This window comes from Dermochelys coriacea, chromosome 6 (genome assembly GCF_009764565.3).
Source record: "Dermochelys coriacea isolate rDerCor1 chromosome 6, rDerCor1.pri.v4, whole genome shotgun sequence".
Taxonomy (NCBI): Eukaryota; Metazoa; Chordata; order Testudines; family Dermochelyidae; genus Dermochelys; species Dermochelys coriacea.
This window is the reverse complement of record NC_050073.1, coordinates 14,475,084-14,502,241: the sequence shown is the minus strand read 5'-3', so window position 1 is coordinate 14,502,241 and position 27,158 is coordinate 14,475,084. Positions and strand designations below refer to the sequence as shown.

Sequence of the window (27,158 nt, the reverse complement as noted above, 5' to 3'; positions counted from 1 at the left end):
CCTTCAACTGCTCCAGTTGCAACATAACAGTAGAAGTCACTTCGCTGAGATGCCTGCTTTAAAAAGAAGATTGTCTGGGAATCGATTTTGTCCGGTAGGTTCCTAAAGCCCTATGTGATGCATTATTGGTATGAAGAAAAGGAGTACTTGTGGCACCTTAGAGACTAACAAATTTATTAGAGCATAAGCTTTCGTGAGCTACAGCTCACTTCATCGGATGAAGTGAGCTGTAGCTCACGAAAGCTTATGCTCTAATAAATTTGTTAGTCTCTAAGGTGCCACAAGTACTCCTTTTCTTTTTGCGAATACAGACTAACACGGCTGCTACTCTGAAACCTGTCATTATTGGTATGCAGTATCTATTTCAATGGCATGCATAGAAAGGCTTTTCTAGCTCTACACAAATTTTAAACTACTTTTTGGTTTGAAAATGCCTCTAGTCTCCTAACTTGTTTAGCACTTGATGTCTACTCAAAGGGCAGTGAAATGATCTGATCTTACCCAGGTATTAAAAAACATTGATTTCCTGGTGTTTTTTATTACTCTCCTCAAAGCTGCACTTTTTGATAAAGTTACCGAATTTTTACATTTAGTTTTCAGGATTTTAAAAGTCTGAAGCTTTTCAAAATTTAGCACAATTTTACTTATTTTAGAACTGAAGTACAGTGAGGATCGACTGGAAATGTAGTTAGATTTCTGCCACTGAGATTTATGGTAGTTGCCACATTTCAATTTCCACATCAATATGCCCATTAAATAGGTCCCTCCATTTTGCCAGGTTTATTTGCCTAGGTGTAAGGCCCTGTTTGTCCTTCGTGTGCATGCACCTACAAGCTGCTCTCTGTATTCTTAAAATACAGCATGAAGGTAAACATAGAATACAAACTATTCTGGCATGACATTGCCGCTGCTCCTAGAAGATGTCATTTTCACTATCTTCTGCCTTTTGTCCATTAAAATCCTATTGCACAAACCTTAAAACTTGCCTTCAAAAAAAAATCACAATTGCATCTTCTTACAGGGTTCTGCGTTTGAATATATCATCATACTAATTAACATGTATGTGCATCATTGCCTTCTACTAGACAGAATACTCAAGTGTAACGTGACTATTTTGCCCTCCAGTGGAGTGCAGCCCACAGCAAAGTTCAATTCAAACACTACTGTAGCAAAAGGAAGTTTTCCTTTAACTTCCATGGCAGAGGTCTACATCTTTTTAAATAGGTCCAACATGAGTGGAGTTTAACTAGCAAACACAATGGCCACACGTTAGCTACAATTACATATGCTGTACCTTAACATAAGGCACTACTTCTCTCCTCTGTTCTTTTTAACACATCAGCCTCCATTTTGAAAAGTTAAATTTGAAAAAATTAGAAACTATTGAAATGGATTTACATACTGGCTTGATTTCCTGTCTGTCCAGTTTTTTCCTGTAGAGCAGGGTGGCATGGATAACATTACCTGCTCTAGCTGCCTGCAGGGAAGTGGGAACAACATACAGAAAGTCCTGAAGATAGAAGAAAGGTAAGTTAATATAGGTACTATAATTGCCAAGCTCCATTCAGCAAACGGAATACATTAATCATGCATTAGTCAAAACACAATTTTCCCCATAATTAATTCCAGTGTCATTACAGAAAAGGCTTTCATGTAGGGAAACTGGCCAAGTCACTAGCCAGAGTGCACTTAACAACTTCCTACTTTAAATATGCTCAAATAAATTTGTTAGTCTCTAAGGTGCCACAAGTACTCCTTTTCTACTTTAAATATGTTTTCTTAAAAAGTCACAAAATAATAGCAGTATCTGCTCCTTAAACAGCATCAGATTGAATACTTGTTGACTGAAATCTAGTGTATCAAACAGCTTACTAGGGCTAGGTCTACAGTACAAGCACTACTGCGGCATAGCTGTAGCTATGCCACTGTCAGCACTGTAGTGTAGATACTTGCTGCAGCAACAGAACGGGGTTTTTCCATGGCTGTAGTAAATCCACCCCCTCCAGAGGTGGAAGCTAGGCTGATGGAAGAATTCTTCCATTGACTAAGCAGTGTCTATACTAGGGCTTAGGTCAATTTAACTGCATCTGAGGGGTGTGAATTTTTCACATTCCTGAGCAACATAGCTAGGCCAGCCTCCATTTAGGTGTAGACCAGGCATCACACTTGCAACAGAAGAGCAGTACTAAAAACCTTAATTCATATCAAATCAGGGAGACCGTGAAGCCTGGTGGCAGCTAGTGCTTGTTTTCTGATAACAGAAGTTCATATATTTTTATTTCCAGCAGGTACATATTCAAGAATTTAAAGCAGCATCTAGTATAACAACATGCTTGTGGATTAAATAGTATATGGAGCTGTGATGAATTGGGGCTATGTCTGTACAACTTACACATTCCGACTGACACTGTGAAGTTGTATTATGAAAAACTGCTGTCATCAGTGCCTGTGGCTTGATCTACACCTAAAATCTGACACCATTAAGAGACACAGTTAAGCTGAACTAAGCCTCAGTGTAGACTAGGGGTGGGCAAACTACAGCCCACAGGATTACCACCCCTGTGGTGACACGGCCCCCGCACCACTCCTGGAAGCAGCCAGCGCCAAGTCCCTGCAGCCCTGGGGGGAGGGGGAGGAACAGGGGTCAGAGGGCTCCGCGTGCTGCCCTCACCTGCAGGCGCAGCCCCCCGCAGCTCCCACTGGCCGGGAATGGCAGCCAACAGGAGCTGTGGGGGGTGGTGCCTGCAGGCGAGGGCAGTGTGCGGAGCCCTCTGCCTGCCCTTCCCCAGGGGCCGTGGTGCCGGCCGCTTCCAGGAGCAGCGAGGCATGGGGCCAGGGCATGCAGGGAGCCTGCCTGAGCCCCACTGCGTGCTGCTGCCACCCCGGAGCCACTCAAGTAAGTGGTGCCTGGCCAGAGCCCGCACTCTGAACCCCTCCTGCACTCCAACCCCCTGCCCTGAGCCCCCTCGTACACCCCATACCCCTCCTGCACCCCAACCCCCTGCCCTGAACCCCTTCCTGCACACTGCACTCCCTCCTACACCACAACTCCCTGTCCCAGCCCTACATTCATGGCCCTGCATGCAAATTTCCCCACCCAGATGTGGCCCTCAGGCCAAAAAGTTTGCCCACCCCTGGTGTAGACAGTGCTAGGTCAATGGAAGAATGCTTCAGCTAACCTAGCTACTTCCTCTTAGAGAGGAGGATTTACTACAGTGACAGAAGAACGGCTTCCCGGGCTATCAGAAGTGTCGAAGCTTAACACACCCCCAGGGATCCAGAGCACAGAGGCTTGGATTCCCCCTCACAGAAATCCTAGTGGGTGGGCAACAGGGAACGCTCATTAGAATCAGTCATTTATGAGCCAAGAGGCAATGCTTGTCACAGTAAATAATTAGTAGACTCTACAGGAAGTAATTAAAATACTCTTTGAACTTTTAAATCTGAAGTAGAGTCCTATCTAATAAAGCAGGGCTAAAGGCAGAGGAACTGAATTTATTATGAAAATTTCCACATTAAAAGACATCAGTGCTTTTGTAAGATATTATGTGAAGGCTATGCCAACAGGAAGAAAGCACAGATTATATCAGAACAGTAATGGAGTTCAGAAACAAAGTATTAAACAAAAGATAACAGGAATCCTAAAGAGGAGTGTTTCTATAGAAAGGTTTAGAAGATTTACTTACCATTGCATAGTAATTACTATTAACCATAATTGGCCCACGTCCTCTAAGGTAGATATATTCTTCCCACCAGTCGCTAACCTACAGAATGAAGAGAACAAAATTTAGCATAAACTCATTAGCCTGTACCTCTGCTCTCAATGGCTTCTGGTCCTCTACTGTAGGGGCTCCATAACATTGGGTAATATTACACACCTTGCAGAAGGAAATTTTTTTTTTAAATTAATTCTGAATGCTGAAGTGTCACTGTTTGGGGGAAAGAGAGCCACAAGGACCCAGGAAACTAAGGTCAGAAATTCAGCCTTCTCTCGGGTAAGCAATTTTTGAAGCAATCTCCCATCTCCTCTTCAGACAGCATTTCTAAAGTGTCCTCATAATACGCATCATAATAAAGCTTCTGAAATATTATTCATCCTATGGTAGGGTTGCTCTAGGGACTGTATAAACTTGTTCAAGCTACCATGTATAGCTAAGATTTAGGTAACAGGCCAGTAAGGTGCGTTTTTGTGCCCACTTTCTTGCCCTACCCCACTTGTACACACACCCCACACCCACCCATCCTGGTGGCTACAGCTTTTTTTCCCCTCTCTAACATGTACACATAAATGGACAGATTCACATCTGCATTAAGTTCATACTCAGTGCAGCTGAGGACAGCAGGAGGAAAAGGTGGCTCTAAACCACACTGCCTTTCATAGAATCATAGAATATCAGGGTTGGAAGGGACCCCAGAAGGTCATCTAGTCCAACCCCCTGCTCAAAGCAGGACCAAGTCCCAGTTAAATCATCCTAGCCAGGGCTTTGTCAAGCCTGACCTTAAAAACCTCTAAGGAAGGAGATTCTACCACCTCCCTAGGTAACGCATTCCAGTGTTTCACCACCCTCTTAGTGAAAAAGTTTTTCCTAATATCCAATCTAAACCTCCCCCATTGCAACTTGAGACCATTACTCCTCGTTCTGTCATCTGCTACCATTGAGAACAGTCTAGAGCCATCCTCTTTGAAACCCCCTTTCAGGTAGTTGAAAGCAGCTATCAAATCCCCCCTCATTCTTCTCTTCTGCAGACTAAACAATCCCAGCTCCCTCAGCCTCTCCTCATAAGTCATGTGCTCTAGACCCCTAATCATTTTCGTTGCCCTTCGTTGTACTCTTTCCAATTTATCCACATCCTTCCTGTAGTGTGGGGCCCAAAACTGGACACAGTACTCCAGATGAGGCCTCACCAGTGTCGAATAGAGGGGAACGATCACGTCCCTCGATCTGCTCGCTATGCCCCTACTTATACATCCCAAAATGCCATTGGCCTTCTTGGCAACAAGGGCACACTGCTGACTCATATCCAGCTTCTCGTCCACTGTCACCCCTAGGTCCTTTTCCGCAGAACTGCTGCCGAGCCATTCGGTCCCTAGTCTGTAGCGGTGCATTGGATTCTTCCATCCTAAGTGCAGGACCCTGCACTTATCCTTATTGAAAAGGATTTATCCTTATCTTATCCTATTTATATATATTTATATATTATCCTATTTATATATATATATAAATTATCCTATTTATTTATCCTTATCTTTCCACTCCCTGGATCCCAGACTGGCCAGATGGAGAAGTTACAAGTTAATTTAATAAGCAAATATAGCAGTGAGTAGGTTTTGAGTCCTGTTCAATGACAGACAGGAAGCCTAGTCTAGAGTAACAAGACAGGAATTCTTAAGTTCTACTTGTGGCTCTGCCACTTGGTTAAATAACTTACTCACTGTGGGACACTGAGCAAGTTATTTAACCATTGTCTCAATTTCTTCACTTAGAAAATGGGGATATCAATACAGTAGAATCTCAGAGTTATGAACATCTCGGGAACAGAGGTTGTTTGTTAACTGAAATGCTTTTAACTCTGAACAAAATGTTATGGTTATTTTGAAGTTTACAACTGAACATTGACTTAATACAACTTTGAAACTTTACTATGCAGAAGAGAAATGCTGCTTTCCCTTTTTTTTTTTTTTTTAAAGTACTTTACATTTAAACACAGTACTATATTGCATTTGCACTTTTTTTCGGAGGGGGAGGGGGGTCTCTGCTGCTGCCTGATTGCATACTTCCAGTTCCAAATGAGGTGTGTGGAGGACTGGTCAGTTCGTAACTCTGGTGTTCATCTGTACATATACTCACCTATTATACAGAAGTACTGTAAGAATTAATGGACATGAAAGACATTAAAGATGTAAGTGCAAGGCATTTTTAGTAATTTTGGTTTTGGACTTCCTTTAAAATTACAGAAGATTGAAAATTGAAAAAGCATGTATTAAAATCAGGAAAAAATGCAATAGGGGAGAGAGAGTTAAACTATGTGATTTCATAAGAGCCGTTGGGTCATCTGCTTACATAGTTTGTGGCCCACCAGGATTTCAGTTTCAAATACCACTGTAGTTTTGGTCCAAGATTAAATGCAAAATTTTTGGCAAGACCCTCCATTCTTTTGAACTGTTCATCATTCATAAGTGGCTGAACTGAATCCAGATACTAGAATAAATACAAAAAAGAATTCATGTCAGTTCCACAGCTTTCACCAGAGCTTATTGTCATTTATTGTCAGCTGTAACAGGTGTTAGTAAAAAATAATTGAGAGCATGCACCTTGAAAGATATGAGCTCATTTTCTATTACTATATCTATTTCCCCCCCTTCAAATATGGTACTCTCTTCCCACCCCTACCCCATCTACTCACTACTTGCTACCAAATCATAAATGAAAGCACATCTATTAGCACAGAATTTTTGGAAAAGTGATTTTCCTTTTAGTAGGTGAGATGTTTTATATTATGAACTAAGTATTTCCTTAATTTTGAGCCATTTTAGATATGTTTTTTAGTTACGGGGGATTGACTTAACTGCTATCACTATTTTTGTTGCCTATTAATTTTCATATATAGTTAGTTTGCCAAAAGCCAGCAGAGACTCTTTACCTGCAAGAATCAAAATAAACCTAAAACTAGTTGGAGTCTTGCCTAACGGAATTCCTAATACAAAGCCTATTATGACAGGAGCACTATACTTAAGTAACATCAAGAATACAGAATACGGATAATGAAAACAAGGGATATCAAGGGCTCTATCCCAATAAACCATACTCCATTGTGTGCTGCTGTATCTATTGACAAGGCATGTATTATCATGCATTTATCCACTGAGAGCCTAGGCCCAAAGATAAAGATTAAAGGAAAAAGCGTCAGTCTTTAACTCTGAATTACCCTTGGTCTGTCATAGTCTTTATTTTAATTGATACATATCTGTTATTAAAATTGGAGGGATTGGAATGTTAATAGCATTAACCACTTCAGTACATTTATCGTATAAAAGACACTGAAAACCATTACTACAATCAAATTGTGAAAAAGTTAATTCAGCTCTTCCAACAACACACCCTGTTTACAGTGTTTTCTACAGCTGGGACCGGCAGTCGTGGCAGAGACGTCTGAAAGCTGTACAACATTGGTTTACAACCTGAGAAAAGCTTTACCAGCCTCTGAAATAAAAAACAAACAAACAATCTATTACATTCAAAATGACTGCAAAGTATGTTTGAGATGAAAAATAATAATACCCTGGCTTTTCATCAGTAGATCTTAATACACTTTATAAAGAGGTAAACATCATTATCCCCATAGTGTACTTTGGAACTCAGGAGACCTGGGTCCCCAGCCTAGCCGCCAGCCTGGTGAGTGACCTTGAGAAAGTCACTTTACCTTTATGCCTCAATTTTCCAATCTAATGTTCTAGCCACTAGGACATATTGCCTCTGCTGAATGGTAAAGGCCTCTGTTCCCAACCTAAAGACCTTTGACAGGGAAAATGTCTATGATGTAGACCATAAAAGTTCTCTGTAAAGTGTTTTTCTGAATATGTTTATATCTTTGAAGACTAGAGGATTGGCAACACTGAAAATCGAACTTGTATCTACATGGTGTCTCAAAACCTATTCCATCACTGGGTTAAGGCCCCTGGTAGAATAAGAACACTAGTTAGCTACAACCATGTTTTAAAAAATTAAATATTGTAACTATGTTTGAGAACCATTTTCCTACACCGTTTTAACCGGATATAAAAATCTAACTTACTTAGACAGTGTTTTTCCCCCCCAAAAAATACATTCCTAACAGAAACCACTGGTCCAGCAAGTCCATAGCACAGTTTCTAAGCATGCAATGAAAACAAGGATGAGGATGCCAGTGTTAATAGCCAAGTCTTAGTGTATGTAGGGCTTTCAAGTGCCTCGAGAAAGTCACCAATTACAGGAAGAAGGCAACACTTTGCATCTCATCATTAAGACTGAGCATTTCTTTCCCACCTTCTTCTTCAGAACCCTTCCACCTATTGCAAATCCTGAGCACTGATCACATACACGGGACCTACACTACTATAAAACAAAAGGCCAGATCATGCCACCTCTTATATTCACACATGGAGGGGTCTCACTTGATATGGATCACGCCACTTCAACATTAAAGGGAAACTCAGTCTTAGCTCTGTTATCCCTGCACCCTTATCAAGAACCCAGTGGAGCCTTCTCTGTGTGGTTCACCATCCTCGATGGTGGGGCCAACTACTCGGTGGGCACAGGAGGGCAATTCAATTAATTCCCTCTCTGATCCTACAGAACTTATAGAGAAAAATCAGTTTTTTCCGTGATCAGATACACTACCCTTTGGCCTGGTCTACACTAGGGGGTGGGATCGATCTAAGGTATGCAACTTCAGCTACGAGAATAGCGTACCTGAAGTAGACGTATCTTAGATCGACTTAGAATAACTTATTTCGCATCCTCACGGCGCAGGATCGATGGCCGCCGCTCCCCCGTCAACTCCGCTTCCGCCTCCCGCCCTGGTGGAGTTCCGGAGTCGATAGCAGAGCGATCGGGGATCGATTTATCGCATCTAGTGTAAAATCGATCCCTGATAGATCGATCACTACCCGCTGATTCAGCGGGTAGTGTAGACATGGCCTTTCAGTGTCACCCCACCCTGCACCCTTGAGGACCTCCACAGGTGGCATGACTGCTAGAAAAGTCACCTGGTCACAGGATCTCTACATAGTTCACCCTGTCCTCTCAGGGATCTGTAAGATTTGTGGGGAAGCCCCACTGTTTTCACAGGGGGGATGGTCATGGAGATTTTCACCAGGAGGTTGCTTTCTGCACCTTTCACAGGAGTGGAGGGGGTGGGGGGGAAGGAGATGATTTGGCTTCAGAATACTTGAACCATACCAGGTGCAAATTCTCCCATGACAAGGAGGATACTTGCTCACCTGATGGCAATAACAATATTCACTTCTATGTAGCTTTTTTTTTTTCCTTACAGTAAGCTTGTTAACAGTTAAGACATTCTAGGGCAATTTGGATACTTCTCAAACGATCTGTCAAAAAGAATGTAAGTGATTTATTCTACACAATTAACTTCTCTTATTTCACATCCAGATACAGCAATGATCTCATTCTAATGAGTGTTACCTTCACAACAGACACAAAATTTCTCCTTTCTGTCTATGGAATAAATATTAAACTTTAACTACAAGTTTACTTCCTAGTACTGCTACAGGAATTAAAAATAATAAATTTCCTTTAAAAAAACCTCTAAGCACAAGTGTTACAAGTTTCCAGTCACTTGCAAAGCAGTTTGGACTATGTGTGAACAGACAGTCCAGTTTTCCAATCAGGTGACTATTTCTGAACAAAGATCAGTAAATTCATATTAGCCACACCTCTGAATGCTCTTAATCAAGGGAACAGCTAAGAAATAAAATGGGAAACAGGTCCAAAAAAAAAATCATGGAATACCAAAGAGATAATAAAGATGTAAAGCTATGAAGGTCAGAAATGTTTATGAGCGAAGTAATACCATCACCAGCACTGGAAATTAGTAAACCAGCTACGTTAGATAGCAGAAAAAACTTCTGATAGTAGTTTGTAGTTCCAAAAGTGAATTCCAACTAACTAGTTCTGATTTGTCAGTCTTGAGAGGCCAACACTGGGTTCACTCCTTTATAGAGAGAGAGAGAGACTTTTAAAACCTTGAAGAGAAACAGCTTTCCAACAGTATCCAGAAATATAATGCAGGCAGCAAGACGTGATAATTAGCATTACAGTTCACACTGCTCAAGCTTAGCATTATAAGGGAAGATTAACAGCTTAAAATATCCATTTAGTAGGACATGCTGAAAACTCCGCCAGTGAGAATGCCAAGCAATTTTGACAGAGTGCACTGTGCCTTACCATTCAGCACCTGCACTGTACAAATTCATATCAAAAGGCTCTCAATACAATATCTGGTGGAACTATCAAAAAATTCATTTAACCAACAGATACATATTCACCGTAGAACTATGTTAGCATATCATTCTACAGGCCTACTGGACATCCTCCATAGCACAGCCACTACATGTTAATCCCACACTGTAGTAAACTTGGAAGATGCGGTGAATAAGGGGTATCATCACGTGTATTTTAATCGGACTCTTACACTTTTTTTAAATTCAGCCAAGGGCAAAACAAGGTAAGTATTTTTGTTGACATAATTGAGTGTGATTAACAGCAAATCCCCCCCCAAAAAGTATTCACCCGCATGCAACCAGATCTCTCTAAACACATCGTTTGAGGCATATGACAGCTTCTTAAATAGATTCTTTTCCATAGAGTCATGATCAGCACTGGGAGACAGAACTCAGATCTTATCCTGGGTTTGACACTGGGCTTCTTTTGCTATCTTGGGTGAATCATGAGGTGTGTCTGCCTCAGTTCCCTCCATATCTGTAAAACGGGTAAAAAACCATTTAACCTCACAAAGCATTTTGTGCTTTTGTGTTTTCAACATGCTTTGAACATAAAAGTGCTAAATACTTTGAAAAGATGATGTTTTATTTCAATGCAAAATAAAGTTCAAAACAAATACATATTTACTGTTGACCAAATTAGCTATGGAAAACTGTACGTTTACCATAAAATGGCTATGGTCCCATATGTTCAACTATCTGGAAATCAATTTGAGAGAAAAGTAAATGAAATGAAACCAAACATCAATAAAAAGGTGGATCATAGGGGAGCAGCAAAAGGGAGCTTTATTGTTTTAGACTGCTTAACAGGTTTTATCTTCTGTGTAGCTGTTCCTTAGCAATTCTTTCTCTATTCATCAGGCACAACCATGGTGTTTCAAATGTTGCAGTTGTTTTGGGTCAAGAGTATCCAAGTTCTACCCAACCGAAAGATATGTTGCCAGGAACCAGAGCGCTGTAACTATTTTACTTTAAATGGAGTAGATTACAGTGCTTCTCAACTATAACAGAGATGTCACATTGCAGGGACTACAATTCCCAAAATTCAGTGCTGCATCCTGCACCAAGCAATTAGCTCAGATCATTCTGTAGAAGATGCAGCATTGCATGCTGGGACCTGTAATCTCTGAGTTGTACTTCCATATTAAAAAAGAGGTGGCTGTAGGCAATATATTTGATCCGCCGCTTTGGGTGAATTAGCAAATTATACAAGTGCTCTTCCTTCTCCAAGAACTACCTGAACAGTTTCACCAACAACCCAGGTGCCAAGTGGATGACAGCAACCAAAGACACTGGGAGAGAAAATAGCATTGTACAAGGACATTCCCCAATGCATACCAAACACTAAGAATGAATGAATGAGACAAAGAAAACTGAAAAATAACTAAAGAGCTGGCTTCTAAGAGCTTAATGACATAAAAAAGATCAAATGATATTTAAGATATCTTATTAGTGCCACAATTAAAACAGAAAGACAAAATTTCCTTACCATCCAAATCTTGGTTGCTTTGGAAAGTTTGCCATGTTCAGCAAACATCCATCCATGATAGGAAAGCAGCATCTTCAGTGAGTATCGCATTGTCATAATAAGGGCTACCCACAGCCCAGTGCCAAAAAGCATCCCACTCACAATGTTCTGCGTTTGGTTGGACATATAACCACTATTTAAAACAAAAGTCAGTTTGTGTCAGTTAATGTCAGAAGAGGTAAAACAATGTATAAGAACAACAAAAGTGCTAACATGAGCCCTGCTTGTTTCCAGTGACTAGCTACATTAAGCTCTATATAGAGGTCCTATAGCTAACCTTTCAGCAACAAATTTCTGGGAGAATTAGAGGGTTCTTTGGTCCATTAAAATCATTCTCCATTGTGTGGTGGTGAATTCCTCTGGCACAGGCAAACTGTATTGGGATAGTTCTGCCACCTCCTTTGCCAACCACCCCACATAAGAGCAGTTGTGTGCACACATGTAAGGAGTATTCTGGAGGCAGGGGATGATTAGGATGGGGAGGAATAAGGTGTGTGCGCAGAAGCTCCAATATGCCTAATTCCTCACTGGTGTAAGTCCTAGGCTTCATCATAGGGTTAACCTTGAGCAACAGAAATTGGGGTAAAAGATGTTAACCTTCATTTACACAAAGGAAACTGCTGTGGTTAGATCTTTTACTAATCTAGGCAAACTCAAAGAGGAGAGTGGCAGAATGGCAAAGGGAAGTTTCTCACTCCATACAGGTGATACTTCCTGCTCAGAGGTGAGACACACTGGAGAGTGCTGTGATGCAACTTGTACTTCAGCTGTCAATGCAGTACCTAGGGTGTGGATAAACTGACTTCACCTTTTGAGGCCATTGCCAAGCTAGTCTCTTTCCACATGCTAAGTCCACTTTTTTCAATTGAGAGAGATAAAAAGTATGGATCAAAATTTTCTCTGGGGCATCAATTCTCCAAACAAAATCATAAATCCTTAAAAATGACTATTAAAAAGGGAGCTTAAATATTATTTAAAGTATTAGTAGCATCTTTTCCCACACATTTCCTCTCATCCTGCTGTAGGAATAGAGAAGAGGATAAATTCTGTTCTCATTCACCCTGGATTTACACTCGTAAGTCACTAGAAAGGTCCAACATGATTTAACATAATTCACCCAGATTCCTCAGTGATTGCATACACAAAATATGCAGAAAAGTGTGTTAAAATGGTAGTAACTGACAGAAAGGTAGCACTAAATGATTTGCCTTATAACTCTATAAAAGAACAAATTCCTTCCTTCAGTCACAAGAACAAAAAAGTTTGTGGTTTCATCCTTGCTCATTTGTGCATATCAGAAAACTACCACATACTATGCCACTACTAAGAAAGGCCAAGAGCCAGAAGAGAAATATGTTGCAAGTCAGGATTGTGTGGGTCCCATCCTGCACAAGATGCTGTAGAAAGCTTGCCTCACGTCTACCAGTGCTTTGCTTGGCTGTGGTCTATTCCTACTATTCCTCCTCTGACAAGGAACATTGGGGTGAAAAATACCATAGAAAAGACTTTAATGTTTATACCTTGTGTGTGTCAAATATATGTGGAATTCATAAAATAATACGCCCATCCAAGCTTGGCACGATAACAATTTTTTTCTTTAAGTATATAGCGTCAAAAGTGCAGTTTATCATACACATACTCCTAACCACATTTGAAACACTTGGTGGTCTTCTGAAAATACTAACTGAAGTTATATCCCCAATTCAGCTAGTGACATACACGCAATAGCTTTCTAAATCAATAAAGGATAAAAGGCCTAAACTCATGCTCACAAGCTTCTGCATGACTTTGGAGGACTGAGTATTTACAGTATTTACTGATGCTTCCAAATAGCTCTGGCTACCAGTAGCCTAATACTTACATAGCTGAACAAGCCAAAGAAGGTTTAAATCAATTTCTACAGTATAAACAAAATCATGGCAACATTTTGAGTCAACTGTACTTCATACCTAAAGAGACATGGATATAGTGTCCTGATACACAGGTCACTCTGCAGGTGAAATATCCCATTGAGAAATCTTCACTTATTTTTTTATTTTCTTAAAATTGTGAATGAACCTAGCACTCACAGGTACATTGCCTAAGCCAGGCACACTGTAGGGCAGGGTTGTACAAGATTCCTCTTTACAGGTTCTGTTAACGTACTTCAGTCCTATCCACAACACCTATGCTGTCTGTTCTCGTCGGATGAAATGCTATCAGTTATACTTCTCAGATAACACTCATGCTAATAAAATGAGTGGTAATACCAACATGGTGACTTGCACATTATGATGATTTAGTTCTTCAACTTAAAACTTGGTATGTGAAAGTCTATTAGATTACACATCTGTTTGACAAGAGAAATGCTGGTTTGCATAAAAAAAAACCTGATTCACTCAGAGGAAACAGGTACTAGTCTACTTACGTTGTATCCAGGGTCCGGTTGATTTTAGCTATTATTCCTAAAGAAGGATCAATTCTGGCATACATTGTTGACATCACGCCCACTACTACAATAAACCAACTGGATGGGCTAGCAGGATACACGCCTGTGATAATTCCATTCTGGAAAAACAGAATCCCTTACTTAGCCTTCCCATACGAAAGTCATTTATTTCACAATACAAAAAAAAATTCTTAATTATACAAACAGCTTTTAAGAGGACACTATCATTAGTATCCAATCTTTTTCTTTCAAATACACGTCTAACTCAGAACAAGAAGACGGACACAGATGAGATGACTAGATTGGGAGGAAGAAGAAATTGCGATTCAGAAGCTGTTATATCAAGATGATGCATGAAATGAGCTTAGAGATTCTCAGTTATATATCAAATATATATATTTGCCCACTCAAACTGCAAGCCTTGTGCAAGCATGAAGCGGTGCCAGCAGGGGCTGCGCTTTGCACTGGGGAAGACTGCTAAAGAGAGGCTGAAATGAATGGACCTCTTTAGCACAAGTAACTCTTTAATGGAACATCCACTGCATCTGAAACAGGCCTCTCTAAAACAAATGTTCAGTGTGGCAGCAACATTTTATCAATTTGGATTCTAAAAAACACAGCCAAGTTTTCTATTTAATTAAAACAATTCTTTTCACACAGTTGTATAAGAATCCCAAGTATACTTTTATATTTATAATAAAACTATTCTAAAAAGTAATTTCAGTATTTCACATACAGTTATGTCAGACTACAGTCTGTCAACACTAATAGTAATAATGGATAAATAAGCATAATGTAAAAACAGACATTCGGAAAAAAGCTCACTGAATTCACAACAATCTAGACCCCAATACTTAGAATTTAATATAAAACCCAGATTTGACTTAAGCATTCCATGCATGGAGAGCCACTATCTATTTCTTAGTTTAATTTACTAGAACATATTTATGTAACATCAGAATCTTCAAAAAGTCACCATGTTTCAATGAATATTTGTTTTGACGACTTGGAAACTTACTTTTGACAGAAAGTATGCACAATCAGGGTTTTACTGTAAATTCTTATGCATGTGAATAATTTAGACAGGGGAATAATTCAGTGAGACTTCTCTGTAAGTAATGAGAAGCATACATGTTTGGAAGACTGGAGCCTAGAAGAGCCAAAATTTTGTTTAACCAAGAGTGACAAACTTTTCTCAATCTGAAATGATTATCTACTCTAATTTAAACACTATGTTAGTTCACTCCTGGTCTTCTCATTAACAATATGATCACCAAATGTGACAACCCATGTTATGCTACTTCTGGGTTTTGGGATTTGGACTATTGTTAACTGAAGAGCGAAGGAAGAACCCTACCATCAGATTTATTTAATTTTACTCCTGGGGGAATTCTGCACCACTGTGCAAGGCAGAATTAATGTTCTGTGCAGAATTTCATTTCCCACTGCAGAATGGTGCTGCAGAGCTGCTGGCCACCATTAGGGACTGCTGGATCCAGCAGAGCCCAGCTCTCCAACTCACAAATACAGGACACTGCCAGGGGGAAGGAAAGGCAGTGCTGGAGGGTTTCCAGCACATCCTGAAGGAAGAAGGCAGCGTGCAGGAAACTCTGTACAAACTCTGTACTCCGGGACTCAACATCAGGCTGTTTCTCTCTCTGGATCCCTGGGCGGTTCATGGGGGTGGGTGCCTGGGCTGCGGAGGGGGGGAATCATGGAGCTCTGCTCTGGAGGGTACGGGTGTCTGGGCTGAGGTACGCCATGCAGCTGGGCTCTGGGAAGTAGAGGGTGTGGGTGTCTGAATCGGAGGGGCAGAGTTAACCCCCAAGATGTGCCCAGTTGGCACACATGACACACCCAGACTGAGGTGCCCAACAAAAGCATAATAGAGAAACAGGAACTGGGTTGTCGTAGGGTTTCATTAACTCTACCCCTTAGGGAATCTCTTTTGTTGTCTGTATTGTTACAGACATACTTGCTGACAGGTATTTGAAATAAATTACCAAAATAATTGAAACTCGTATGATTATGTAGGGTTATATAGACAATATACAGAATTTTAAATTTTTGGCACAGAATTCCCTCAGGAGTAAAATTTAGAACAGCACCTGGGCCTCATATATAAAAGGGCAATAAAAATGCCTCAATGTTAGCCTTCACATAGCTATTTTACTGTTTCCACAAAATATCACTCAGTGCTAAATTCTTCAGCATAACTCAATGTTTGCACTTACAACTGAGAACAAAGTCAGCTTATTAGAATAAAAAGACTGATTAAATCAGGATGAATGATGATCATTTTCCATAGCTACATCAATATTTAGTTCTACTCATGCAAAATCCAAGCAAGTTTTAAAAATACCAAATAGATTTGGATTATGCATTCAAATCTACAGGAACTCAATACCTTGAATCTGATGAACTTCTTTTTCCAGGAATGGAGACCAGAAAGATAGATCTGTCTGAGAGCCTCATGGCTCATTCGCAGGTCGATCCCATCTGGAGTTACTGTAAATTGAAATGCTACTGCTTGATGGGCTTCTGCCATTTTCAGAAAGTGTTCTGCCAAAAGAAAAAAAAAGTTAAAACAAATCTGATTTTACTATCGCAGAGGAACTATTGGTCCAGAAGCTATTCCATTTCCAGTGAAACTTCCCTGGCTTGCTCAATTTCCTAATATTTTTTGGAGATATCATGAAGTGGGCTGCAATTATGTGCAGTACCACCCAATTCCATATGGCCTATTTCAGACAGATGGCCTGTGCAATAGAGGAAATCTCAGTAGATGATCTAATGTTCCCCTTCTGGCCTTAATTTATGAGCCTATAAATAGGAGTCTTATCTTCTCCCAATTATATTAGGTTTTTCCACTGGTAAAATGAACCAAATGATGTGTATATTTGCAGAATGGAGGTAGCGTATGTTTACACTGCAATTAAAAACAGGTGGCTGGCCCGTGCCAGCTGACTCAGGGTCACGGGACTTGTGCTAAGGGGCTGTTTAATTGCGGTGTACATGTTTGGTGCCAGGTGCTAGGACCCTGAGAGATGGGAGAGTCCCAGAGCTTGGGCTGCAGCCCAAGCCTGAACATCTACACTGCAGTTTAAGAGTCCATTAGCCTGATTCCCAGGACCCCGAGTCAGCTGGCTCGGGCCAACTGCAGGTGTCTAATTGCAGTGTAGACATGCCCTTAGAATACAGCTGAAACAGCATAATGGCTTAATCATATTATATTCAGAAAACAGTATTGAACAAGCAGTAAGTAAACTAAAGACTTAAACTAAAGACCCTCTCCCCCATTTTTTTTCCTATATCCTACTAAACTCATTATTGAGAACTCCAGAAACTAGAATATTTTAACATTCAGGGTCATATTTTCAGCAGGAGTTAGCCATGTGAATTCATCAGCACATTAATGGGTGCAATGCAGTTAAACCTATCTGAGCAACCCTTATTTCTTATTCTAAAGAAGACTCCTTGAGCATTACAAGATAGAAGGTAGAAATCGTTAGACTAAAGAGTAGAAAGTATGGGCTGATTTATGGTTGAACAGGTTGAGGACCACTAGGCTAGTGCATGAGAATCTCAAAGTGAAATCAACTATGCTTTTTCCATTATCTAAGCTAAGAGATTTACAACCAGTAAATCAAACAGCATCAACAGTGAAAGATATATTCATTTTAAAAGATTTTAGTTTTAATATAAAGGGATTAGGTAAAACATTTTTAATCTGAATGACTCAAATATACAGACACATTAGCTCCCATGGAAAAAATAACCTAGCCCCTCCAAAAGTTCAGATTTAAGAAAAAAAGTGATGCAATGAGAATCACCTCATCAGTATGAGTCCTGAAAACAAGGAGCGTCTGTTGCTTGGATTACTACATCCCTAGAGACATGGAAAATCTCATGGCAATAGTTTTCCTTCACCAACAGCGTTTTCCCCAGGAATTGAAAAAGGGGAGCGGGGACGTTCAAATAAACAGGGGGTGGGGAAGGGTGATAGCTGACATGGAGTGTGACCATAGGGTAAAAGTGGGCTGTATGGCACGATAATAAAAACTGAAAAATATTTCACAGCCATTTTATTAGATTTAACTCATTTCAAAATCACACAAATTAAAGTTAGCTACTCAATCCTACTATGAAGCACTACATCTACATCCTTCTTGGTTTCTTGTTGTAATTTGAACTTCTCGAATGCACTGCATTCATCTTTGGTGGCTTCTCATGTGTCTGGTATTTCGGTCCTTCATTATATGCTCATGATTAGGCAGAAGGTCTCTCTTTTCAGAACACAAAATTCTATTCAATGAGGAAAAAGAATGCTCAACTATAGTTGTTGTGACCGGGAATAGCAAGAGATGAATTCCTACTTCTTTCATCACAGGAAACGTAGCACAAAGATTGGGTCGAACCACTAGTGATGATAAAGAAGAAGTTGAAATCAAATCTTCATTCGTTGCATGACATTCCACTCTGTGTTCAAATTCTCTATTCCGTCCTGATCACATAGCAGCCCCATTGGTGGTAGTGCCTCACTCCACTTAACTGTTGGTGTTTTATAAGACAGGCATCTGTAAAAGCTAGATAGAGATTTAGTAGAATCCAGAAGTTGCTGTTGTAGATTTGTAAGAATCAAGTCTGTGTACTTCTTCAGCTAGCTTAACAAACACTTCTTGTCCTCTTTACTGAAGTAGTCAATATAAATGCCTTAAATTAGTCAACTTCTGAACTGTAGTCTTTGCTTCTTACAGTATGTTTTCAATGACTCTCTCTCCGATTTATATAAGTGTAGCTTCTGTTGCTGGACAAAGATCTACTACTGTTGCATCAGATGTCTGGATGGCCCTATTTAATAACTCAAGTGCTTTCAACAGTAGACTTATGAGAGAGAATGGCAATAGTCTTCTCTGAACTTAGTAACAAAAGTAGTTAACCAGCCTCACTACTTCGATACATCCCATCTTGGTAGATGCTTTCCAAAGTCAATAATAATGGTTGCAGTAATTTTAAGACAACAGCCAAAGATTGCTCATGAGAAAGCCAGCAGGTTCTCTCAGGTTGGACTCATTTGAACTTCAGTCCTAGGGTATCTTCTATTTTTTCCAAGACGTTCAGTCCTTTTGGACTCTTGCTGAAAAAAAAAAAAAAGTATAACACATTAAATGTCTGGCTTTTTTTAATGTCTTTTGAAGATTCTGCATCTTGACTAGTGCTAGTTGGAATAGATGGCCTCTACTGTGTATATAGGAGAGATTAGGATTACACTTTTCTCTGAGCAAAGTTTGTACTCCACTATGTCTTCCAGAGAGGTTTGCAGCTCCATCAAGTGCACAAGCAGCAATCTGTTTGGGGTTCAATTTACAAGCATTTTACTCTTCTAAGATGTGGGTTGTCGCAGATACGGCCGATATGCCTTCTATAACCTGAACATCTAGAAATGCATCTACTGGCCTACCACTGACATCAAGATAATGTATTCAGTGACTTAATACTTAATGCCCATTTGCATCAGTGCATTCATCGGCCATGTATGCACATTTTCTGAATGCGGTGAGAGAGTTCTTCACTTTTTCAATTGCTGAGTCTTTCACTGTTGCACCACATGCTAATCAGCCAGTTACGTTTCTTGAACAAAGATAGCGAGCATTTGCTGCTGTTGGTCAGAATCAATGTCCAACTTCAGAATTAACAAGTGATGATGCACTTAACATTGGTCCCCAGTTTGTAGCGTGTGGTATCTCTCGCTTAAATAGAAAGTATGATGAGACAGCCATGTTTGTTTGCATAAACTGTGTTGTCTCTCCAGCATTCTCAACAGTCTCATTAAGTACTTCTAAACTGGCTTTGACAGTGACTGGTTTATAAGGTTTTCTGCATGTCTATGAAGTCCAGAGGCTTGGTATTTTGCAGCCTTTTCACATAGGTTGTCAGCATTGGTTTGCTGATCAGTCTGGCAAACTAAGCTCCTCCACTTTTACTATATAAATCCATAGTATGCCAACATCTTGAATACTGCGTGCAGTTCTGGTCGCTCCATTTCAAAATAGATGTATTAGAGTTGGAAAAGGCACAGATAAAGGCAACTAAAATGACTAGGGATATGGAACAGCTTCCACATGAGGAGAAATTAATAAGATTGGGACTTTTCAGCTTGGAAAAGAGACAACCAAGAGGGGATATGATAGAGGTCTATAAAATCTTGACTGATGAGAAAGTGAGTAAGGAAATGTTATTTGCTACTTCACATAACTCAAGAACTAGGGGTCACCCAATGAAATTAATAGGCAGCAGGTTTAAAACAAACAAAAAGAAGTATTTCTTCATACAGCACACAGTCAACCCATGAAACTTTTTGCCAGGGGATGTTGTGAGGCCAAAACTATAACAGGGTTCAAAAAAAGAACTAGATACGTTCATGGAGGATAGGTCCATCAAAGGCTATTAGCAGGATGGGTAGGGATGCAACACCATGCTCTGAGTGTCCCTAGCCTCTGTTCTCCAGAAGCTGGAGCGGAACACAGGGGATGGATCACTTGATAATTGCTCTATTCTTTTAATTCCCTTTGAAGCACTTAGCATTGGCCAATGTCAAAAGACAGGATACTGGGCCAATGGTCTGACCCAATATGGTCGTTCTTATGTAAAAAGTAATTATAATATAATAAAAATGTTGTAAAGAAACTCCCCAAGATAATGGCCTCTCGAGATGGCAACAATGTGAGATAATGACCTTGACAAATAATGCATTTTAAAAATCTTGGCCTACTAGAAAATATATATTTATATAAGTTTCCCTAGTCACAAATCTAGCATTCTGGAGCAAAGTCACTAAAACATAGTCCAACAAACAAATGTTCCTTTAACGTACCCCTCCCTACTCCCTCCACTGCACCTCACTCATAGTTGTTGTCCTTGCAGATCCAGAGTTCAGAGATGCTTTCGCATCAGTTCATCTCGCACCAGAGGCGGGCAAGAGAGAGAAGGCACCTTGCTCATTCCTTCAGCTGCTTGCCACTCACTCCAGCTGTTGTTGTCCATCGTGCCACCGCTCCTGTGCCATCCTCTTCTGCTGCCACCTGCCACTGTGACCTCTATGAGTCGGTCTCTTGAGGTTCCACCCAGCTTTCAGTGATTTCAGCTCTCAGTGGGGGAACCTCACTGCTAGTGCAGACTGGGCAAGGTCTTCCACAGAAATGCTATCCTACAGCAGGTCTAAGCACTTAGACCAGGGATGGGCAAACTTTTTGGCCTGAGGATGGAAATTGCATGGTGGCCCATGATAATTGCTCACAAAATTAGGGGTTGGGGTGCGGGAGGGTGCTCTGGGCTGGGACTGACAGGTTGAGAGGGTGGGAGAGGGAACAGGGCTGGGGCAAGGGGTCGGGGCATGGGAGGGGGTCAAAGGTGCAGGCTCCGGGTGGTGCTTACCTCAAGCAGCTTCCAGAAGCAGCAGCGTGTCCCCTCCTCCGGCTCCTGCGCAGAGGCATGGCCAGGTCCCTCTGCATGCTGCCCTGTCTGCAGGCACCGCCCCTGCAGCTCCCATTGATTGCAGTTCCCAGCCAATGGGAGCTGCGGGGGCAGCACTTGGGGCGGGGGCAGAGCCCCCAGGCTGCCCCTACGCATGGGAGCCGGAGGAGGGACATGCCACTGCTTCCGGGAGCCACCAGAGTGGGGCAAGCCCCTGACCCCACTCATCATTAGCGGTCAGGGAGAGCTCATTCAGACCTTGCTTACAAATCATAAGTTGAAATTATTAGGTTGGGCAATATCACAGAAATAAATGCACTGACATTGTCAGGAAAAACAATAGCTGAGTGAGGAAGCTAGTCTTTGTTCATAATTTTTTAAAAAGCATAATAGGTTTAAGTATTTTATCGTACACTGTAAATGCTTTTAAAGTGTGTATTAATGTTTCGATTTCCATTCAAATTTCCAACCAATGACTAAATTGGGAACACTGCATGTAACTAGTTGACCACTGGGGAGGTATTGGAGAAATTTGGGGGGAGAGGGCAGGGGGGGAATAGGGAAATCCCCATTCAGCAGTCCTTCACAAAGAGAGGAACTGCAACTTCCCAAACAAAACTACTACTATTTTTTTTAAACGCACTTTCAGAATAAATACTGGTTGTGTAGCAAGAAAAAAAAAAAAAAAAAAAAAAAAGAAGAAGCTTCCTTGAAGCCCTTTCCTTTATTAAATTGGCTTCGGAGAAGCAGAAAAGAATTTCCCTAATCTGCTATCTGCATTCCCCTCTTCCACATTTCTGAGGCAGTCACATGTTTGTCAGTAAAGTAGGTAGAAGGGCACAGCTCAACTGAGCATGCGTTTTATTCATCAACTCAATTTGCCAATGTTTAGTAACACAGACGCCACACCACTCATTTGAACCAAGAGGAAAACAATCATTCATTTTAGCTGCAGGCAAACTAGTAGTCAGCAAGATGTTTCCGTACAGTACATGATAATAAGCCTCACCCCAAACAGTGAATCACAAAGCTGTTTGTGACTTTCTTAGGACTCAGCAAAATCTTAGAATATTAAAAAGTTGATTATGATTTTCTAAAAATGTCATTTTGAAACAGAACTTCATTTCCGTAAGTGTTCTTTAAAAATACATTCTCATCCATACAAGTGTAAAGAAATCTTAGTGTCCTTCCAGGAGGGAAAGATTTGCCTGTTCCACACACACTCCTGCTTTTTATCTTACTGAAACCAGCTGTAACATCAGTCAAGTTAGACCACCAGTTCAAAACAAGGTAGTTTAAAAAAACAACAACAAAAAAAACCAAAAAAAAACCCCACATGCAATCACAGTTCAGCATGCTTTTTCTCTATTATAACAAAACAGTGAATATCAGCCCAGATGATTTTCCCAAACAAATAATATCGCTGACCTCCCCAGCTAAATCTACCTATTAATGCTGCCCACCATGCTATCTTTGTGACTCTTTAGGACATTTTTACTGCCTCGACTAAAGGTCAACTTTTAACCAGACATGCCCCTGACCCATATTCCCCTATGATTTCAGGGAACAACTGTTAAACAGCCTTTCACCTTTGACGTACGCAGTGTAGTTGTAGCCATCTGGGTCCCAAGATACAAGGTGGGTGAGATCTTTTATTCGACCATCTTCCGTTGGTGAGAGAGATAAGCTTCCAGGCCCTGAAAGAGAGCTCTTTTTGGCTTGAAAGTTTCTCTCTCTCTCTCTCTCTCTCACCAACAGAAGCTGGTCCAATAAAATGTATTACCTCACCCACTTTGTCTCTCTGTATCACCTTTTATGTCAAACACAAAGTAAAATGTCATGTTTAAAAAAAATAATCAGGATCTCAGATCTGAAAAACAAATTATCAAACCCACAAACAAGGCAGTTACAGGACCCATTCATTTAATCAAGTGTATAAAAAAGGCACTTGGAGTTAGGAAGTGGACATCTGAAAAATGCTATTGCATGTTCTAGTGAACAAGCTCCTAGAACACAGCAGAATAATCACTATATATGAATATGAAACAGCATCATGTTCATTGTGAAAAGATTTAGTCTAACTAAACATGATACATACAAAGGGTGCATTCAGCATCAGGCTCTTCTGTAGCAGAGATTTTTGGGGGAATGTTATTGACAGAAAGAGCCCCCTCTTCATTCATAGATCTAACGACTGTGTAGTGTGGGGGAATACAAAGGCTGCTGAAGATCACCTCCCCTGCCGGCCCCCAACCCCCAGCTCCCTTGCCCTTAATGAAATATCCAGGCACTCCCCACCCCTGCACTCATTTTAGCCACTTGCTTCCCACCCATTTTATAACATATCTGCTACAGAAACAGAAAACTCTTTGGTTTCCCTTGCTGTAGCAAAGGCCTGTCACTTCCCCAGTAGTCAAGAGGCCAAACCTTTCTGAATCACAATACATTTTAAAACATTTAAACAGAAGAAGCCAGATATTTTAAGTATTAATAATAGCAGTAATAAGATCACAGAAGATGCAAATTATGTAAATGCAAAGCAACTGAATAAAACAGAAGTGCAGATTTCTAAGGCTACAGGGTTCAGCCATATCTCAATATCTGGTGAGTATTTCCACCACTATCAGCTTCAAATCAACTTAATTTACGAAGTGGTCTTCATAGTATTTTAATAATATTTACACATTATTATATACACACAAATGTGTGCTCTGTACTTATAAATGCCTGATGACAAACTAAGTACACAAAATGAAAAAAGGCTCTTCTACTATTCTCTTTTCAAGATCAAAGGTTAATGATTCCTTGGAGAAACAGTAAGTAGAGAATGCAGTATCATCTCAAGCAGCGAATCCAGAGAATATCAGAGAGACCTAAAAATACACTTGCAACTGTGGTCCATTAGGTGAGCACTTACGCGGCAAACAGCAAGAGTGGAGATAGAGTGGAGAGAAAGTGATACTGACAGGTTACAGTTACATTGTTTAAAGAGTTGGGGAGAGGGGCATCACTGGAAAGTAAATTAAATCCAATTCTAGTTAGAAGTAGACTGCATACTCACTTTCACTGAGCCACATTAAACTTTCAGTTTAAAATTGGAATCTAAGGCCTTGGGAAACTTTGTGCAATTGGCTCAGAGTCTTTGCCTGTTCTGAAGCAGTTATATTTCAAAAGAAAAACCATAAGAGTGAAGCCTTCATCTCTATAAGCACGCACAGAAATAAGAGTTACTTCACAAGCAGATGTTATCAGAAGAACCTATACATGGTAGAACATATGTTTTAAGAGGCGTCTCAATTTTCTGAGCAGATTCCAACCATGGGAATTGTTAAACTTTAGGCTCTTCAGAAACAACAAGCCAATCATTTTCTTCCTCATCCCTTTCTTCAAAGTAGTTAGACAGGTTATTTAAATTATCTTATGGGTCAGACTAACCCAGTTATTGGAAGGAGAAAAGACAAACCCAGAAGTAAAATAATTTCTTGTTTGCCTCTGCTTTGACAGTCAACTGGCATATCATTTGGCTGGACCTAGTTAAAACTCAACAGCACACTCTAGACACAGTTTGGCATTTAGAATAGGGCACGGTAAAGTCCAAGGTGTTTAGAGTAAACCTAGTGAAATCCAAGGCTGTAGCAAGATTCAGAAGTGCTTCAGTTATGTCTATGTTACAAGATCAAAAGATGATGTTGGGCGCTTCAGTGTTATAACCAAGGGCCATAGTACTGCAGTTAAGGCAGGTAGCTACTGAAACAATAGTACTAAAAAAAGAAAAGGAGTACTTGTGCCACCTTAGAGACTAACAAATTTATTTGAGCATAAGCTTTCGTGAGCTACAGCTCACTTCATCGGATGCATTCGGTGGAAAATACAGTGGGGAGATTTATATACACACAGAGAACATGAAACAATGGGTTTTATCATACACCCTGTAAGGAGAGTGATCACTTAAGATGAGCCATCACCATTGGGGGGGAGGGAAGAGGAGGAAAACCTTTCATGGTGACAATCAAGGTGGGCCATTTCCAGCAGTTAACAAGAACGTCTGGGGAACAGTGGGGGGTGGGATGTGGGGGAGAAACAACATGGGGAAATAGTTTTACTTTGTGTAATGACCCATCCACTCCCAGTCTCTATTCAAGCCTAAGTTAATTGTATCCAGTTTGCAAATTAATTCCAATTCAGCAGTCTCTTGCTTGAGTCTGTTTTTGAAGTTTTTTTTGTTGAAGAATAGCCACTCTCAGGTCTGTAATTGAGTGACCGGAGAGATTGAAGTGTTCTCCGACTGGTTTTTGAATGTTATAATTCTTGACGTCTGATTTGTGTCCATCTATTCTTTTACGTAGAGACACCACTGACTTCCTGAGGAAACGACAATCCATCAGTGATCTTCCTAAAAACACCATCCTAGCCACTATGGATGTAGAAGCCCTCTACACCAACATTCCACATAAAGATGGACTACAAGCTGTCAGGAACAGTATCCCCGATAATATCACGGCTAACTTGGTGGCTGAACTTTGTGACTTTGTTCTCACCCATAACTATTTCACATTTGGGGACAATGTATACCTTAAAATCAGAGGCACTGTGATGGGTACCCGCATGGCCCCACAGTATGCCAACATTTTTATGGCTGACTTAGAACAACGCTTCCTCAGCTCTCGTCCCCTAATGCCCCTACTCTACTTGTGCTACATTGATGACATCTTCATCATGTGGACTCATGGAAAAGAAGCCCTTGAGGAATTCCACCATGATTTCAACAATTTCTATCCCACCATCAACCTCAGCCTGGACCAGTCCACACAAGAGATCCACTTCCTGGACACTACGGTGCTAATAAGTGATGGTCACATAAACACTACCCTATATCGGAAACCTACTGACCGCTATTCCTACCTACATGCCTCTAGCTTTCATCCAGATCACACCACACGATCCATTGTCTACAGCCAAGCTCTACGATATAACCGCATTTGCTCCAACCCCTCACACAAAGACAAACACCTACAAGATCTCTATCATGCATTCTTACAACTACAATACCCACCTGCTGAAGTGAAGAAACAGACTGACAGAGCCAGAAGTCACATACTATAGGACAGGCCCAACAAAGAAAATAACAGAACGCCACTAGCCATCACCTTCAGCCCCCAACTAAAACCTCTCCAACACATCATCAAGGATCTACAACCTATCCTGAAGGATGACCCATCACTCTCATAGATCTTGGGAGACAGACCAGTCCTTGCTTAGACAGCCCCCCAACCTGAAGCAAATACTCACCAGCAACCACACACCACACAACAGAACCACTCACCCAGGAACTTATCCTTGCAACAAAGCCTGTTGCCAACTCTGTCCACATATCTATTCAGGGGACACCATCATAGGGCCTAATCACATCAGCCACACTATCAGAGGCTCGTTCACCTGCGCATCTACCAATGTGATATATGCCATCCTGTGCCAGCAATGCCCCTCTGCCATGTACATTGGTCAAACTGGACAGTCTCTATGTAAAAGAATAGATGGACACAAATCAGACGTCAAGAATTATAACATTCAAAAATCAGTTGGAGAACACTTCAATCTCTCCGGTCACTCGATTACAGACCTGAGAGTGGCTGTCCTTCAACAAAAAAACTTCAAAAACAGACTCCAGCGAGAGACTGCTGAATTGGAATTTGCAAACTGGAAACAATTAATTTAGGCTTGAATAGAGA

At 40.7% G+C, this 27,158-nt stretch overlaps 1 protein-coding gene across 4 annotated transcripts in view; it reads right to left on the bottom strand.

Annotated features, from left to right (window-relative positions):
- CPT1A (carnitine palmitoyltransferase 1A) overlaps nucleotides 1-27,158 on the bottom strand; it is a 73,459-nt gene that overhangs the window by 30,859 nt on the left and 15,442 nt on the right. For 3 of the 4 annotated variants that reach the window (XM_038404910.2, XM_038404909.2, XM_043517914.1), the window contains exons 2-8: nucleotides 16,364-16,518; nucleotides 13,936-14,075; nucleotides 11,490-11,661; nucleotides 7,101-7,202; nucleotides 6,063-6,200; nucleotides 3,687-3,764; nucleotides 1,403-1,510 (exon numbers count right to left, since the gene is read on the bottom strand). In XM_038404910.2, coding sequence (XP_038260838.1) covers nucleotides 1,403-1,510; nucleotides 3,687-3,764; nucleotides 6,063-6,200; nucleotides 7,101-7,202; nucleotides 11,490-11,661; nucleotides 13,936-14,075; nucleotides 16,364-16,504 — 879 coding nt within the window. In that variant the 5' untranslated portion in view covers nucleotides 16,505-16,518. The remainder of the gene's footprint in view (nucleotides 1-1,402; nucleotides 1,511-3,686; nucleotides 3,765-6,062; nucleotides 6,201-7,100; nucleotides 7,203-11,489; nucleotides 11,662-13,935; nucleotides 14,076-16,363; nucleotides 16,519-27,158) is intronic. The other variant, XM_043517913.1, reaches the window with a different exon arrangement.